This window comes from Tetrao urogallus, assembly GCF_951394365.1.
Source record: "Tetrao urogallus genome assembly, chromosome: Z".
In the NCBI taxonomy this organism is placed as follows: Eukaryota; Metazoa; Chordata; class Aves; order Galliformes; family Phasianidae; genus Tetrao; species Tetrao urogallus.
In genome coordinates this window covers 6,583,221-6,596,604 of record NC_136816.1, presented here as the reverse complement: position 1 = coordinate 6,596,604, position 13,384 = coordinate 6,583,221, and the positions used below count along the sequence as shown (strand labels likewise).

At 42.2% G+C, this 13,384-nt stretch overlaps 1 protein-coding gene across 1 annotated transcript in view; it reads left to right on the top strand.

The window, feature by feature from the left end:
- Window positions 1–13,384, top strand: part of MOB3B (MOB kinase activator 3B) — a gene marked incomplete at its 3' end in the record, with an annotated part of 64,055 nt that overhangs the window by 24,424 nt on the left and 26,247 nt on the right. The window contains exon 2 of the mRNA XM_079548607.1: window positions 6,854–7,056. Within this exon, the coding sequence (XP_079404733.1) occupies window positions 6,854–7,056 (203 nt within the window). The remainder of the gene's footprint in view (window positions 1–6,853; window positions 7,057–13,384) is intronic.

Below are 13,384 nucleotides of genomic sequence, written 5' to 3'. Positions count from 1 at the left end.
GGATTGAGCACAGCAGCCATCTGGAGAACAAACATTACTTTTGTGATATAAACCATGCCAACCTTTCAGATCTTTGAATTTCTTGTTAATGTACTATGGGTTTGTTTTTCAATCAAGGCCAGAATAGAACACGTCCTTGAGACAGGGGGCTGTTTTGTCTGGTTCCCGGTGTAGTTCCCAAGACTAGGCTGCTTACTTCCAACAATGTTTCATGTTGCTGCTTGGTGCTGCAGCGCTAAGTCTAAGAGGGGCCCTTTGAACAGCATGTTTTTTCCGGTGTTCTTATAAAATAAATGGGGGAGGAGGATGTTTACTTGCTGGAAATGCCAGAAGTAAATAATGAAAATAAAAACCATACTGGCAGCGCTGTACTCAACAAGGGATGCTGAGTCATTACCCAGAAATTGTCAGGCCACAGTAAGCACTCAAGGAATGAAGCTGTTTGCAAGTGTCAGCTGAGGAGGCAGTGTTTCCTCTTGTGCCTTAGTCAGACTCCTGTGTTAGTATGTTCTTTTTTCTTGCGTTGACTCAGCATCAAACTCTGTTCCTACCCTAAACTGTCACCTGTTATAATGCCAAGTGAGTCTAACTTTCTGCATTGTCTGCCCCAGAAGTGGCTGCCTATTGCTAACTTGTAACATTGCACTGCTGAGGCTGAGTGCTATTTACTATTCAAATAGATTTCCAAATCTGTGAATATCTAAATGCCACATAAAGTTGTCTAAATCCAGAGTTCCAGTAAATCCCATTTTGTTTCTATGGTGAAGGAGGGACTTCCGCGTGTTTGATGGGTTACAGAGTCACATAAGGATGACTCTGCTACTTTTGCAGGCTCTCAATTTCCTTATCGTGTTGTAGACCTACAGATCTATCCTAATGGGTTTATTGGCAAGACTGGCCTTGCTTGGTACAGGCAGCTGCAGAACATTCTGCTTTCCAGTACTGCAGTTTTCTGCTCTTCTGCTGCAGCAGAATCAAAAGTATTAAGTGGCAGGTCAGGTTCAGAAGAGGTCAGGATATTGGCAGGAACAAGCCACTGTCAACTTCCCTATAATGCAAGGGACCTGGCTTATGCAGCCCAAGGATTCAGGTTCTTCTGTCCTCAGATTTGAGGGAGAGTCGCTTCAGGTGTCCTCCAGCTGTTCAGGTATTGCATACCTAGGTGTTTGCATGCTTCTAGGAAGTGTCTTCTCATTAAGTTATTAGTAAATGGCAGAATTTAGTGCCTTCATCATTTGTTCTTGTACAGCATCAGAGAGTGCTGCAGGATGTTCAAGTAGTGTAACCCCTCAATCAGTTCTCAGATCTTTGTTCTTTTCCCCTTGAACATAAGTACCTTTCATTAGTGGCAGCACCACTTAAAAAATAAAAGACACCATGTAATCTTCAGGATATATTCCTTTGTTCTGTTTTCTCTCATGTGAGAGCAGAAAGTGGGGCAGGATCAGGAGGATGTAGGTGCACGGTAGTCTAGTTTATCACTGACTTTTTGCAGTTGTCAGCTTATTTTGGTGAGGAACAAAGTTCTGCAAAGCCAACGTTGTTTTCATTGGCACTTGAGGCAGATGCTTCCTTGAGTAACATGCTGAGTTAAACATCTGCTTGGATCAGGATAGGTGTTTTGCAGTGAGGTTTCCAGCAATTGCTGAGGGTATCTTTCACAAATTTTAGTACTGGGGACAGTAGGAGGAGGAGAACGCTTAGAGCAAGAAGAGAAGAATTTGGATCAGATGCCTTCTCCAGGTCATTGGTTTTTAAGAATACTGCTTTCTCATTCATAAAAATAAAAATAATCTTACTTTTCCAGGTTGGCATATTTTTAAACAGAGTTTGCAGTAGTGTATTATCAATCTTTTTGCTAGGGGAGTTTTCCCATATGTATATTGTTAAAAAAGAATGACACGTGACTGTGGCCTGTTAAAAGATGTTGAAATGTGCAGTGCTATGTCTGTGCACAATTGCCAGAGGGATTTCCTTAAGTGAAGTAAGTCTTCAAACCACACAAATACAGAAGGTCCAAAGTACACCTGAGTCTGACATCGTAGAACATGTAGCTGGATTTTAAACCAGCAGACCATTGACTTGCTGGTGGTCACTGCACAAGGGGGAAAGGGAAAGTCTCACTGATTTCCAGTGGAAAATAAAGTGTTAAAACTTCTTAAACACGTTGAGTGAATTGAGTTTTGGATGTTTTACAGAGTCTTTGTTATAGCCTTTTCTAGCAAGTAAAAAGAGTTGTAGAATCACTGAAGGATTTAGGTTAGAAGGACCTGTCAGATCATCAAGCCCAACCATCCATCTAACACTACAGGGTCACTGCTAAACCGTGTCCTTAAAAGCCAGATCTGTTTGTCTGTTGAGTGCCTGCAGGGATGGGGACTCCACCACTTCCTTAGGCCTGACCAGCTTCTCTGTGAAGAAATTTTCCCCTATATTCAGCACTAGTGAGGCCACACCTCGAGTACTGTGTCCAGTTTTGGGCCCCTCACTGCAAGAAAGATATTGAGGCCCTGGAAAGTGTTCAAAGGAGGGCAACAAAGCTGGTGAGGGGTCTGGAGCACAGGCCATATGAGGAGAGGCTGAAGGAGCTGGGAATGTTCAGCCTGGAGAAGAGGAGGCTCAGGGGAGACCTCATTGCTCTCTATAACTTCCTGAAGGGAGGTTGTAGTGAGCTGGGGGTCGGCCTCTTCTCTCGTGTCATTAGTGATAGGACCAGAGGGAATGGCTTCAAGCTACGGCAGGGGAGATTCAGGCTGGACATGAGGAAGTATTACTTTTCAGAAAGGGTGGTCAGGCACTGGAATGGACTGCCCAGGGAGGTGGTGGAGTCACCGAGCCTGGGGGTGTTCAAGGAAAGGCTGGATGTTGTGCTGAGGGACATGGTTTAGTGGGAGCTATTGGGAACAGGTGAATGGTTGGACTGGATGATCTCTTAGGTCTTTTCCAACCTTGGTGATTCTATGATTCTATGATTCTATGATTCTATGAAATAATCACTGATATCCAACCTAAACCAGCCCTAGTGCAACCTGAGGCCATTTGTTTGTGTCCTACCACTTGTCACTTGAGAAAAGAGACTGACTCATCCTCACTGCAACCTCCTTTCAGGTGGTTGTAGAAGACGAAGAGGTTTCCCTTAGCCTCTTTTTCTCCAAACTGACCAATCCCAGTTCCCTCAGTCACCCCTCATAACTCTTGTTTTCTAGTCCTTTCATCAGCTTCATTGCTCGTCACTGAATGTGTTCCACCAACTCAAATCCTTCTTGTAGTGAGGGGCCCAGAACTGAGCACGGTATTAGAGTTGTGGTCTCAGCAGGTCTGAGAACAGAGTGATAATCACCTCCCTAGTCCTGCTGGACACATTACATCTGTTGCAGGCCAGGATGCAATAGACCGTCTTGGCTTCCTGGGCATACTGCTGGCTCAGGTCACTCCAGCTGTTGACTAACACCCTCAGATCCTTTTCTGCCATGCAGCTTTCCAATTGCTCTTTCACAGACCTATGCTGCTGCATGGGGTTGTTTTGACCCAGGTGTAGAAGCTGGCAGGTAGCACTGTTGGATGAAGCAGAAAAGTATAGGACAGGTAGGCAGGTATGAGCAAGGAGGAGGTGGTGGCTGGCCACTGCTGTTCTGGTGCGTGCCAGTGCTGCTGTGCTGCAGGAGGAGGCTGTCATTAGCAGTATTTACTGCTGTCTATGCTATACACATCATTCTCTTACTCAGTTGCATTGTTTCTCAGTTGCATGTACAGCCCTGAAGTAAAAGAGCTTGCATGGTATGACTGGGATGTCTGAGAGCATTTGTGTAAGGTGGCACTTAACTAGGACATAATCAGGACCCCTGGGGTTTGGAACCAAGGGAATCCTTCCAATACATTCTTCTCATACAGCAGCACTGAGTCCCAACCTGCAAGCAGGTTGTGCTCCAAGAAGTACTTTTTTTCAGCAAGTAGCAGCTAGCTCAAAAAATCCATTGGCATCTTTGTATTTCTTTGTGTTTTATTAATATAGGTTATCAATCTAATTTGGTGGTTTTTCATTCTTTATCTTTACAGTATCACCTTACTGTACTCAGATACTGAGACAGTCAACTTTATTGAAAATCTTTTTTGTTGCAGAAGGAATCCAAAGTTTAAATAAATACTCAGGCATTTTTTCCCTTATTCAGATTTCCAGGAAAGGAATTATTAAACTTGGACTGCATGTTAAAAAGAGCTTGAAAGGGGAAGGCTCGACTAAAGCACTGTTGACTCTTCAGCAAGTTAAGCATCTAAATCTAAGCTAGTCATTTCCCAGGGGTCACTGTTAACGATTGCATTCTGTGCTTGATTTATTTGTAACGGTAACAGTTGCAGTGGGAAGAAGACATTAGGCCAAATTCTGACCTCAGAGTATAAATCTGGAACCAGTTCACTCTGATTTTTCAAATTTTGATGACATTACTTTAAATTTATTCTGTTACTGTGTTTGGAATCTCTTCTGTTGCATTAGATATTTTTTTTTTCTTTGAGACTGCATTTCTGCCATCCTTCTTGTCCATTTCTGAATACGAAGAGCAGCACATCTATGATAGCAGCTGTGTCTCACTGTTCATTTCATAGCCCAAGTAAGTGAGACAGGGAGAGGTTTGCAAAGCTGGGGAAGTGCTGCAGTGACAAATGGTAGGTGGCAAGTTTATATGCCCCAGGCTGTTCTGCTTTGGTTATTTCTGTGTCTTGTTTGCATGTTCTCACATTCAGTGCCTACACACCTATAAGGCCATCAGGTGGAAGCTCTCACCTGCAACAGAAACTGTGCTACCCCCTTTGCTCCTGCTGCTTGTGACTGTTCAGTGGGAAAATGGGCTGCAAAGAAGTAAAGGATTTGTTCACCTTTGCCAGCTAGATGTATTAGGATTGTTTTAGTTAATATAAAAATATTTCTTCATTACAGTAATGTTCTTCATTAACAATTGTTTTTCAGCCCATGGAAGATGAAACTAATTATTCTCTATTTTGGGGCATGTCTGTTCAGGACCAGAAAGTACAGTGCCCTCAAGCTTCTGAGAATGTTAATTTAATTTCTTCATCTCCTTTGTGCAAATAATGAATGTTTTTTCTTGTTGAAACCATGAGCCAGGTTCCAAGGGCTGTGGGACTGGTTAGTGGTGAGGTTTTTGTTTTGTTTTGTTTTGTTTTTTAAAGAAGCAGTAACTACAGTTATGTAGTTCAAATCCGGAAAAAAAAATATGAAGGGTAAATGAAACATCAGGACAATGCAACAAAGCAAATAGCAAGCAGAGTTACGAGGATGGCACTGAAGTCATTGTGCTAGAGTGCAATCATAGAATTAGATGAAGCCTTTAGGTGTTTGTGACAGCTCTGTGATAGATAGTGCTATGCAAGGTGAACTTTTAATGACAGGGTTTTTTGAAGTCATTATTGATGCTACACTGTGGTTGCCTGGTGGTCTACTTGCAAATATTTCTCATACTGCTGCTTTCAAGTCTTCCACTACATAGTAGTCTAACTTCCAGGATATTTTAGAAAGGTTGTTCTTGTTGTTTTCATGAGCTTTTCTATTAAAGAGCAGAGTGGTGTATGTGGCCGATGAAGCTGAGAACAAAGGGATGTATCCTTCAGTTTCTCTTCATTATTAAATTTAACTTTGTGAAAATGTTAAACTGTTGAATAAGATGGGCAGAAGACAGTCCATGGCATCTAGGACAAACTCTGCCTGTACAGCAAGTGAAACAGCTACCTCCGCATGCAAGCCATTGATGTTATCGAGTGCAGTGCAGTGAAAATCACATTTCTGAATATTCCGCCACCAACTGTTTCTCCGTTAAACTAGTAAGGGAACAAAGACCAGTAACGATTAGTCTTGATCCATTACAGTGATTAAGTGTTTGGCTACCTATGCTGCTACAGTAAGCTAAACCTGACCTTACTAAGAATTGCAGCTGCTTCTGTCAAACCAGCTTGATGCATTACATTCACAAAAACAGGCTCAATATCCCACTACTTCTATGGTTTTGTTGCTCTCCTTTTTTGTATTTTAATAAAAAACATTGAAAATTAAAATGTTTTGTCACTTATATACATTAGCTGTATCATATATTTTATTAGGGCTACTATGAAAGTATTGCCTCCTATTTTATAATGTTGTCCCATGTTGTCAGAGGTGGATGTTGGTGGTTCGGCAGTAGAGGTAGAGCTACCCCAGGGGTATTCTTTTGATTTTATTGCTGTGCGACAGATGGCAGCAGGGAGGCACTCTGTCTCTGGCAACTCTGGCATGAGTTGCATATGGAACAAAGGTATAGAATGGAATTCTTCTGTGCAGAAAAAATGGCACCCACTGACATTCACTGAACATTTATGGACACCAAACAGAAATGTGCACACAGTGAGGGGTGGGTTGGTATGTTTCAGCAGTGGCAGCAGTGGCAGAGTTAATCTCTGCTGGTGAAGATTTTTCTGAGTGGAGCATGCAGGCTCTTGTTCATTATGGGTGAAAGCACAGAGCAAAGGGTGGTGATTGTGCTGGAAAAGAGTATGTTGTAGCTGAGAACTTGCTCTATTAAATAGTGTCTCTGTACTCTTTGTAGCTGTTGTAGTTTCCATCAGAATAAATAGGAGGCATTACCTTCAGAGCAAGCTTCATAGATAACACCCTAGACAATTCCTCTTCACTCACTGCAGCCCAAGCAAGCCAAAAGTTTGGACACCTGTATGTTACATAGACTTTTGGAGTGGAAAGGAGTCATGTCATAACCTGCTTTACAGTTACAGATTTTTTCTTTACTCCAAAGTCACTGTTTTGGTAGGATGACAAGCTGTTGTGACAACTCTCTACCTTCTCTATTCACAGGTGTTCCCTTTCCAAAGAACTTCCTTCAGATCTGCAAGAAGATACTTTGCCGGCTTTTTCGGGTGTTTGTTCACGTCTACATTCATCATTTTGACCGTATCATCCTCATTGGGGCTGAGGCCCACGTCAATACCTGCTACAAGCATTTTTATTACTTTGTGACAGAGCTCAACCTGATAGACCGCAAAGAACTAGAGCCTTTGGTAAGTGTGAGGTCTAGGAGAAAGCTCGAGGAAATATTCAGCCACCCTTCACTGAGCCTTTCCCACACTTACTGCAGTGGATTTTCTCAATGGTTGAACAAAGGCAATTTAAAGCAAAGAACTTGACTTCTGACCAGAGACCATCGACTGCAGCATTTGTGAGATGTAGAGTAGTCAAAGGATAAAAATACAGTGTGTTTTGTATGGAAGAATACAAGCTGGGAAATGCTTTCATTTTAAAGTGGAAATTCAGTTTTCTTTCCCTCCTTCTTGTATTATATATTTTATATATAATTTTGTGCTGTCTTTTTTTCACTAGTTGGTAACAGCGTGGTACTTGTAGCATCCAGTTGCATGCACATGAAGAGAACAGTGGTGTAAATAGAGGTGAAATGGGATTTTTTAGAAATGTTTTAAGTAGGTGTTTTTGAAAATATTGAGTGTGCTAGGCCTGGATCTAAGTGAGACAAATGAGGTGAGACTGAGACTCAGACAATTAACAGCGTAAGAAAACCAGACACTTCCTTTTGACTGAAGGTAGGTCATATGAAACTTATTGTTTTCAAAACTAAGGCTTCAGAAATGGAAACCCTTCTGTTGTGGTCTGCAAATGCAAGTGAAATAGAAGTGTAGGCAGGTAAGAAAGACAATTCAAAAGGTTTCCTCACTGTGTGCCAACTTTTAAAGGGTATGGGGCAACATTTCTGTGTTGGCCAGAATTCTGAAAGTACTGTGTTGTACAGCTTATTCATAATGGCTGGGGTATTTTTTTCCTCAGAGGCACAAGAGCAGCAGAGATTGGCCAACACTTGCAGATGCAACACAGTCCAACGTTGCTCCACTGAAAGCAGTGTTTCCTAGGAACACTGTGGAACACATCCACAGACTTTCAATTGTTCCTCACAAAGGCAGAATGCACAGATATGTACAGCATAGCTGGTATTAAATATTTCTGGAAGTGGTGGTTCTGTGGGAGCTGGAGCTATTGCAGAGTGGTACATGTATGTGCTTATGATAACTGAAGCAGAGCCAGTGAATAAAGACAAAGAGAATGGTCTTGTTTGCAGCACTTCACAAGTCCCTCTGAAAGATGCTGTATATGGCACATACAAGTAACCTGTAATGTTTCTGTCATTCCTTTGTGAGTGGAGAACTTAATACCATCTAAATGTCTGGTAAGGGTGAGTAGGTGCCCTGTAAAAGAGAACTTTGGCAGACCAGGGATTCTGGGTTTGTTGTAGCTGTTGATCTCTGTAGCTGTGTTACAAATAAAATGAGGTGGGATGGGAAAAGAGGAGACAGCTAGTCAGCTACAAGATCCTTGCCTGCTTTGACATACAAAGAGCCCAAAAATTAATTTGATGCCACAAGAAGAGATTAGCAAAATTCCTGTGCTGAGCAGACAGATGAAAGTCTGAGGCCAGAGTGGTGCAGGAGGTGGCCCAAGTCTAGCAGGAGAGCAGGCTAAGAATGTGCTGCATTGGTATATGCTTTCCCCTTGCATTCCAGCATTTGCTTCCCTCACAGAATTACTCTTAGTTTCAGCACAGGGTGCTTTGAACTTTGTTGAGCTGCAGGAGCTTCCAGAAAACTGTTCCACTTGCATGAAAGGCACAGTATCAGCAAGATGACAAAACCCCGCCTGTTTCTTATGTCTCCCTGTCCTCAACTTGGGAGGAACTAGAAATAAAGAAAAAAATTTATCTGCATTTTTGTCTTCAGCTGGGCAGAGAGAAGGGGAGGAGCTGCCAAACAAAAGCAGATATTACAAATAATCTTCTATTTTATTGCAATAGCTGAGGACAACCTGTGCCGTGCCAGGTTCGCCATGGCAGGAAATGAGCCCACATTATCTCCCTTAATTAGAAAATGGGCCAGGAGCTGATTAAATAAACAGACTGCCACATGCTTTACTAAACAGGAAGGCAACTGATTTATCACCACATCTTCAAAAAGGGAGAATAACTAGGAAGTAGGCAGTAGATAAATAGTAATATTAGCCTGCTGGCAGGACTTTCACCCTTAGTTTAAAATAGATTTTATCAGCATTTCTAAGCTGATGTAACAGTTATGAATCAAATGCGGCAAATGAGTCAAATAGGGTTCCTCCCCTCCCATTCATAACTTTTGTTAATACAGAGTCTATAGATAAAAGTGCTGCTTATCTTCTTCCCATCTTCAAGGCTGTGTTAATTTGACAGACCCCCGAGTCTCTCATGGAAAGAGTCTTTTTGTGTGGAAAAAAAAAAGGAAGCTGGCACACTTACTGATCCTGCAGGTGGTCCTGAAGGAAACAAGGCACGGCCAATTGGCTAATTTGTGAGAAAACAGCAAGTCTGAGAATGCACCGGCCCTTTCCCACAGTTCACAGGCAGAAGAGGCAGTGTGCATCATAAGACCCTAGTGGCATGTCTCCAGGGGAGTTTTATCAGAAACTAAATTAAAGTTTGAGTTTAATATGTAGCATCTGTTTTGTACTCACTTCCTGAGTGACTGATTTTATTCTCCAGTGGCACAGTTCACCTTATTTTACTTCTGAGCCTTTTTCAAGCGGTCTAGTTGTGTGATGCCTATTGCAGAATCACAGAATCACAAAATCACAGAATGGCCATGGTTGGTAGGGACCTCAAGGATCATGAATCTCCAACCCCCCTGCCACATGCAGGGCCACCAACCTCCACGTTTAGTGCTAAACCAGGCTGCCCAGGGCCCCACCCAACCTGGTCTTGAACACCTCCAAGGACGGGGCATCCACAGCCTCTCTGAGCAGCCTGTGCCAGCACCTCACCACACTCATGGTAAAGAATTTCCCCCTGATGTCCGACCTAAATCTCCCCTCCCTCAACTTAAAACCGTTTCCCCTGGTCCTGCACATATCAACCCTTTCAAAGAGTTGATTCCCCTCCTGTTTGTAGGCTCCTTTTAGGTACTGAAAGGCTGCAACGAGGTCACCCTGCAGCCTTCTTTTGTCCAGGCTGAACAAGCCCAGCTCCCTCAGCCTGTCCTCACAGGGGAGGTACTCCATTCCCCTGATCATCCTAGTGGCCCTCTGAATTCTCTCCAACAGCTCCCTGTCTTTTTTATTGTGGGCTCCATGCTTGGACACAGTGCTCCAGATGGGGCCTCCCAAGGGCAGAGTAGAGGGGGACAATCACCTCCCTGTCCCTGCTGGCCACCCCTCTTCTGATGGAGCCCAGGATACCATTTGCCTTCCCAGCCACAAGAGCACACTGCTGGCTCATGTTAAGCTTTTCATCTATCAGGACCCCCAGGTCCTTCTCTGCAGGGCTGCTTTCAAGGACTGCTCCTTCCAGTCTGTATGGATGCCTGGGATTCTTCCGGCCCAACTGCAAAACTCTGCACTTTGCCGTGTTCACCTGGGTTCACCTGGGCCCATCTTTCCAGCCTCTTGAGGTCCCTCTGCATGGTATGCCTTCCTTCAACCATGTTGACCACACCGCTCAGCTTGGTGTCATCAGCAAACTTGCTGAGGATGCACTCAATTCCTACATCGATGTCACTGATTATTATTGATTATTATTATTGATTATTATTATTGTTACTTCCATTCCGTCTTCATCCTGTGTAGATTACTGCTGTTAGAGGATACTTAAAACAATCTAAACTTGCTTTTTAGTGAGGCTTTTAATGCAGCTATAGAAGCATAGCAGCTTGCTGTTCAAATGGCAGTTCAACCATGTCAAATAACATTCTTGGTTTTTTTGCTCATGTTTGTATGTAATAAGCATGTCTTGAACAAAATAGTCTTGATTTGGGAAATTATGCTTCATGTATTAGCAATGAACAGAAACTTTTGGTTATTAATAAGATAATGAGAAGTAAAAGGACAAAATAATAATAATTAAAAAACACTCAGGAGAGAAACACTTTCAAATTGAGCAAAAAACTTTTCATCCTCTTTTCAGAGGTTCAGCTTACCATGCTTGTGCTACATGTTATGTTCAACTATGGCCAGTCCCTTTGGCAAGGCCAGGGTTTATGCAGGAAGCTAGGGTTGTGATGCTTTAGTTCTGCTGTTTGCTGCTTGTTTTCCACTACACCAGCATGTGTTAACCAAAGCACACAGTCGCTCATGTTGTCTCTACTCCAGCATAGTTTGCCCACAGCCCCTTTGGAGGTGTGCCTTTGAAAGCAGCTATAACTTGCTAGGGGCTGTGACTTGCGTGGCTTCCCACAACACAGGTCATCCCAGTCACCCCCTGCTACCAATACCCTGCTGGTTAGAAATGTGAGTTATCATATGCAACCTGTTAGCTGAAGATTTGCATTCTTTGGTTTTCTTGTGTATCAGCAGATTAACTGATAACTCTCTTAGTGAGTTTTCCCCTGTTGAATATGATACTGTAAGCCTCAATTCACTGATGTTTGGAAAGTGTTTTTATACCACCAAGTAAGAGTTGAAATAAAAGTAGATCTTAGTCCTAGTTCATCATCTTCCTTTCAGTATGAGACTGGATCCTTGATACTGGCATGTGCAGAACAGCTGAAGGAAATGAAGCCTCCTATGTTCCTTAACTTGATGTTCATTAATGTGGCTTGTTGTTGTGTTAGGAATTGCACTTAATGTTCAAGCACTGCACCATTACATTTCACCAGTCTGCAGGATTAATGCAAAGCTGGCATTTTGTTAGTCTGAGCTGTAACCTGCAGATGCAGACTGTTGTTCCTCTAATCTCAGAGTACATGAAACACCTTCAGAACTGCTTCATAGAGCAACTCATCTCTGTTAAAATGTTCTCTATGCTGTGAGAAGATAGTCCATACCCCTTGTGAAAGATGTAGCTGTTTGTAGTACAGATAGAATTGGAGAATGTTTTTCTGAGATAGGTCATATTAGCTTGCTTGTTTTTAAGGACTACAAGCTCCTGAATACAAGGCAATATAATCCCTTCCAGGTATTTCCTGATTTCTTTAGCTCAGCACAGTATAAATAATCATAAATCCAATTTTTCCATAAAAACAGGTGGGTACCTTCTCTGATATGCATCACTTTCCGTTTCTGTCGTCTCAGAAAAAAGACACTACCTAGCAGGAATAAAGTGCAGCTGCAGATAGAGCAGTCTCACCATAAAGCAATTTATCTTTTGAACATATCTGCTAGCTGTGTCTCAGCATCACAGAATCACAGAGTGGCGTGGTTGGAAAGAATCTAAAGGATCATGAATCTCCAAACCTTCTGCCATCAGGTTAGTTTCCTTTGCTCTGCTGTTTTGAAGCAGCTGGATTCCTCTCTTTTTTCCTGAGAACAGGGTGTCTTTTCAGGAGCCAGGTTTGTCCTGGTGATTACAGGGCCTGTTTGCTGCTGTGCTGAGATTTAGCTGCAGTAGGCACTGGTCATGGCCTGAAACCTGAGAATCAGTGCAGCTACAGCAATGTGTCATGTAGGAAAGGAGGGGGAAAAAACAGGCTTCTGAAAAATGATAAAATTAGTGTCAAGCAAATGTTATGCCTCAGTGGGTTATTTTTTGTTTGTTTGTTTGTTTTGTTTTTTGTTTTATTTGTTTTGTTTTTTAAATTAGAACTTGCATTCTAATAACAAACGTAGGTGGCAAAAATATGTACACTTTGTCTCTCCTTGGCTGCACGGCTGCAGAGCTGTAGGTTGGTCAGGAGTTTATATCATATCAAATGACAGTGGGAAGTGATGGGTTAGGGGCACCTTGACAGATATGAAAGAAGGGTTTGTGTGGTTTGAGTAAACTTGCTTCCGTCATAGTTACTGTGAATTTTCAAATGCATCTGTTGGCCACATAGATAGAGATACCAATATATGTCCTTTCTGTACATTTTCCTTTTTAACCAACGTAGTATCCTCTCACTAAGCAAAGAGTACCTTTGTACTTGAGAGAGCTTGTTCTCTCTCAGAAATATTCAGAAATATATTGCAAATAGCCAGATTCTAGCAGATGCTTACATGACTTTGGAAACTATTGATTGCAGTGAAAGTCCCCTCTTGAGTGCCCGGGTGAAAGACAGAAGAATTTGGCCATTTACTTCACTTATTTCCTAAAAGTTATTTTTTATAATTCCAGTCCCTTGGAAACTTTGATTTTTCTCTCAGAAGTTTTTTTTTTTTTTTTTTTTTTTTAAACATTTTGTTTTATGAGAACAGAAAGTATTAATTACTCTTGGACAGGAAAACAGAGAAAGGTGTTATTTAAACATGTTGTTACAGTAATTCACAAAATACTGACTTCATTTTGATGCAGAGATAATCAGCCATGGTGGCAAGCAGATAGTTTGAGTTTTGGAAGTGGTAGCAATCAGTGGAGCTGCATGCATACTAGTGTAGAAGCTGGTAATTGCC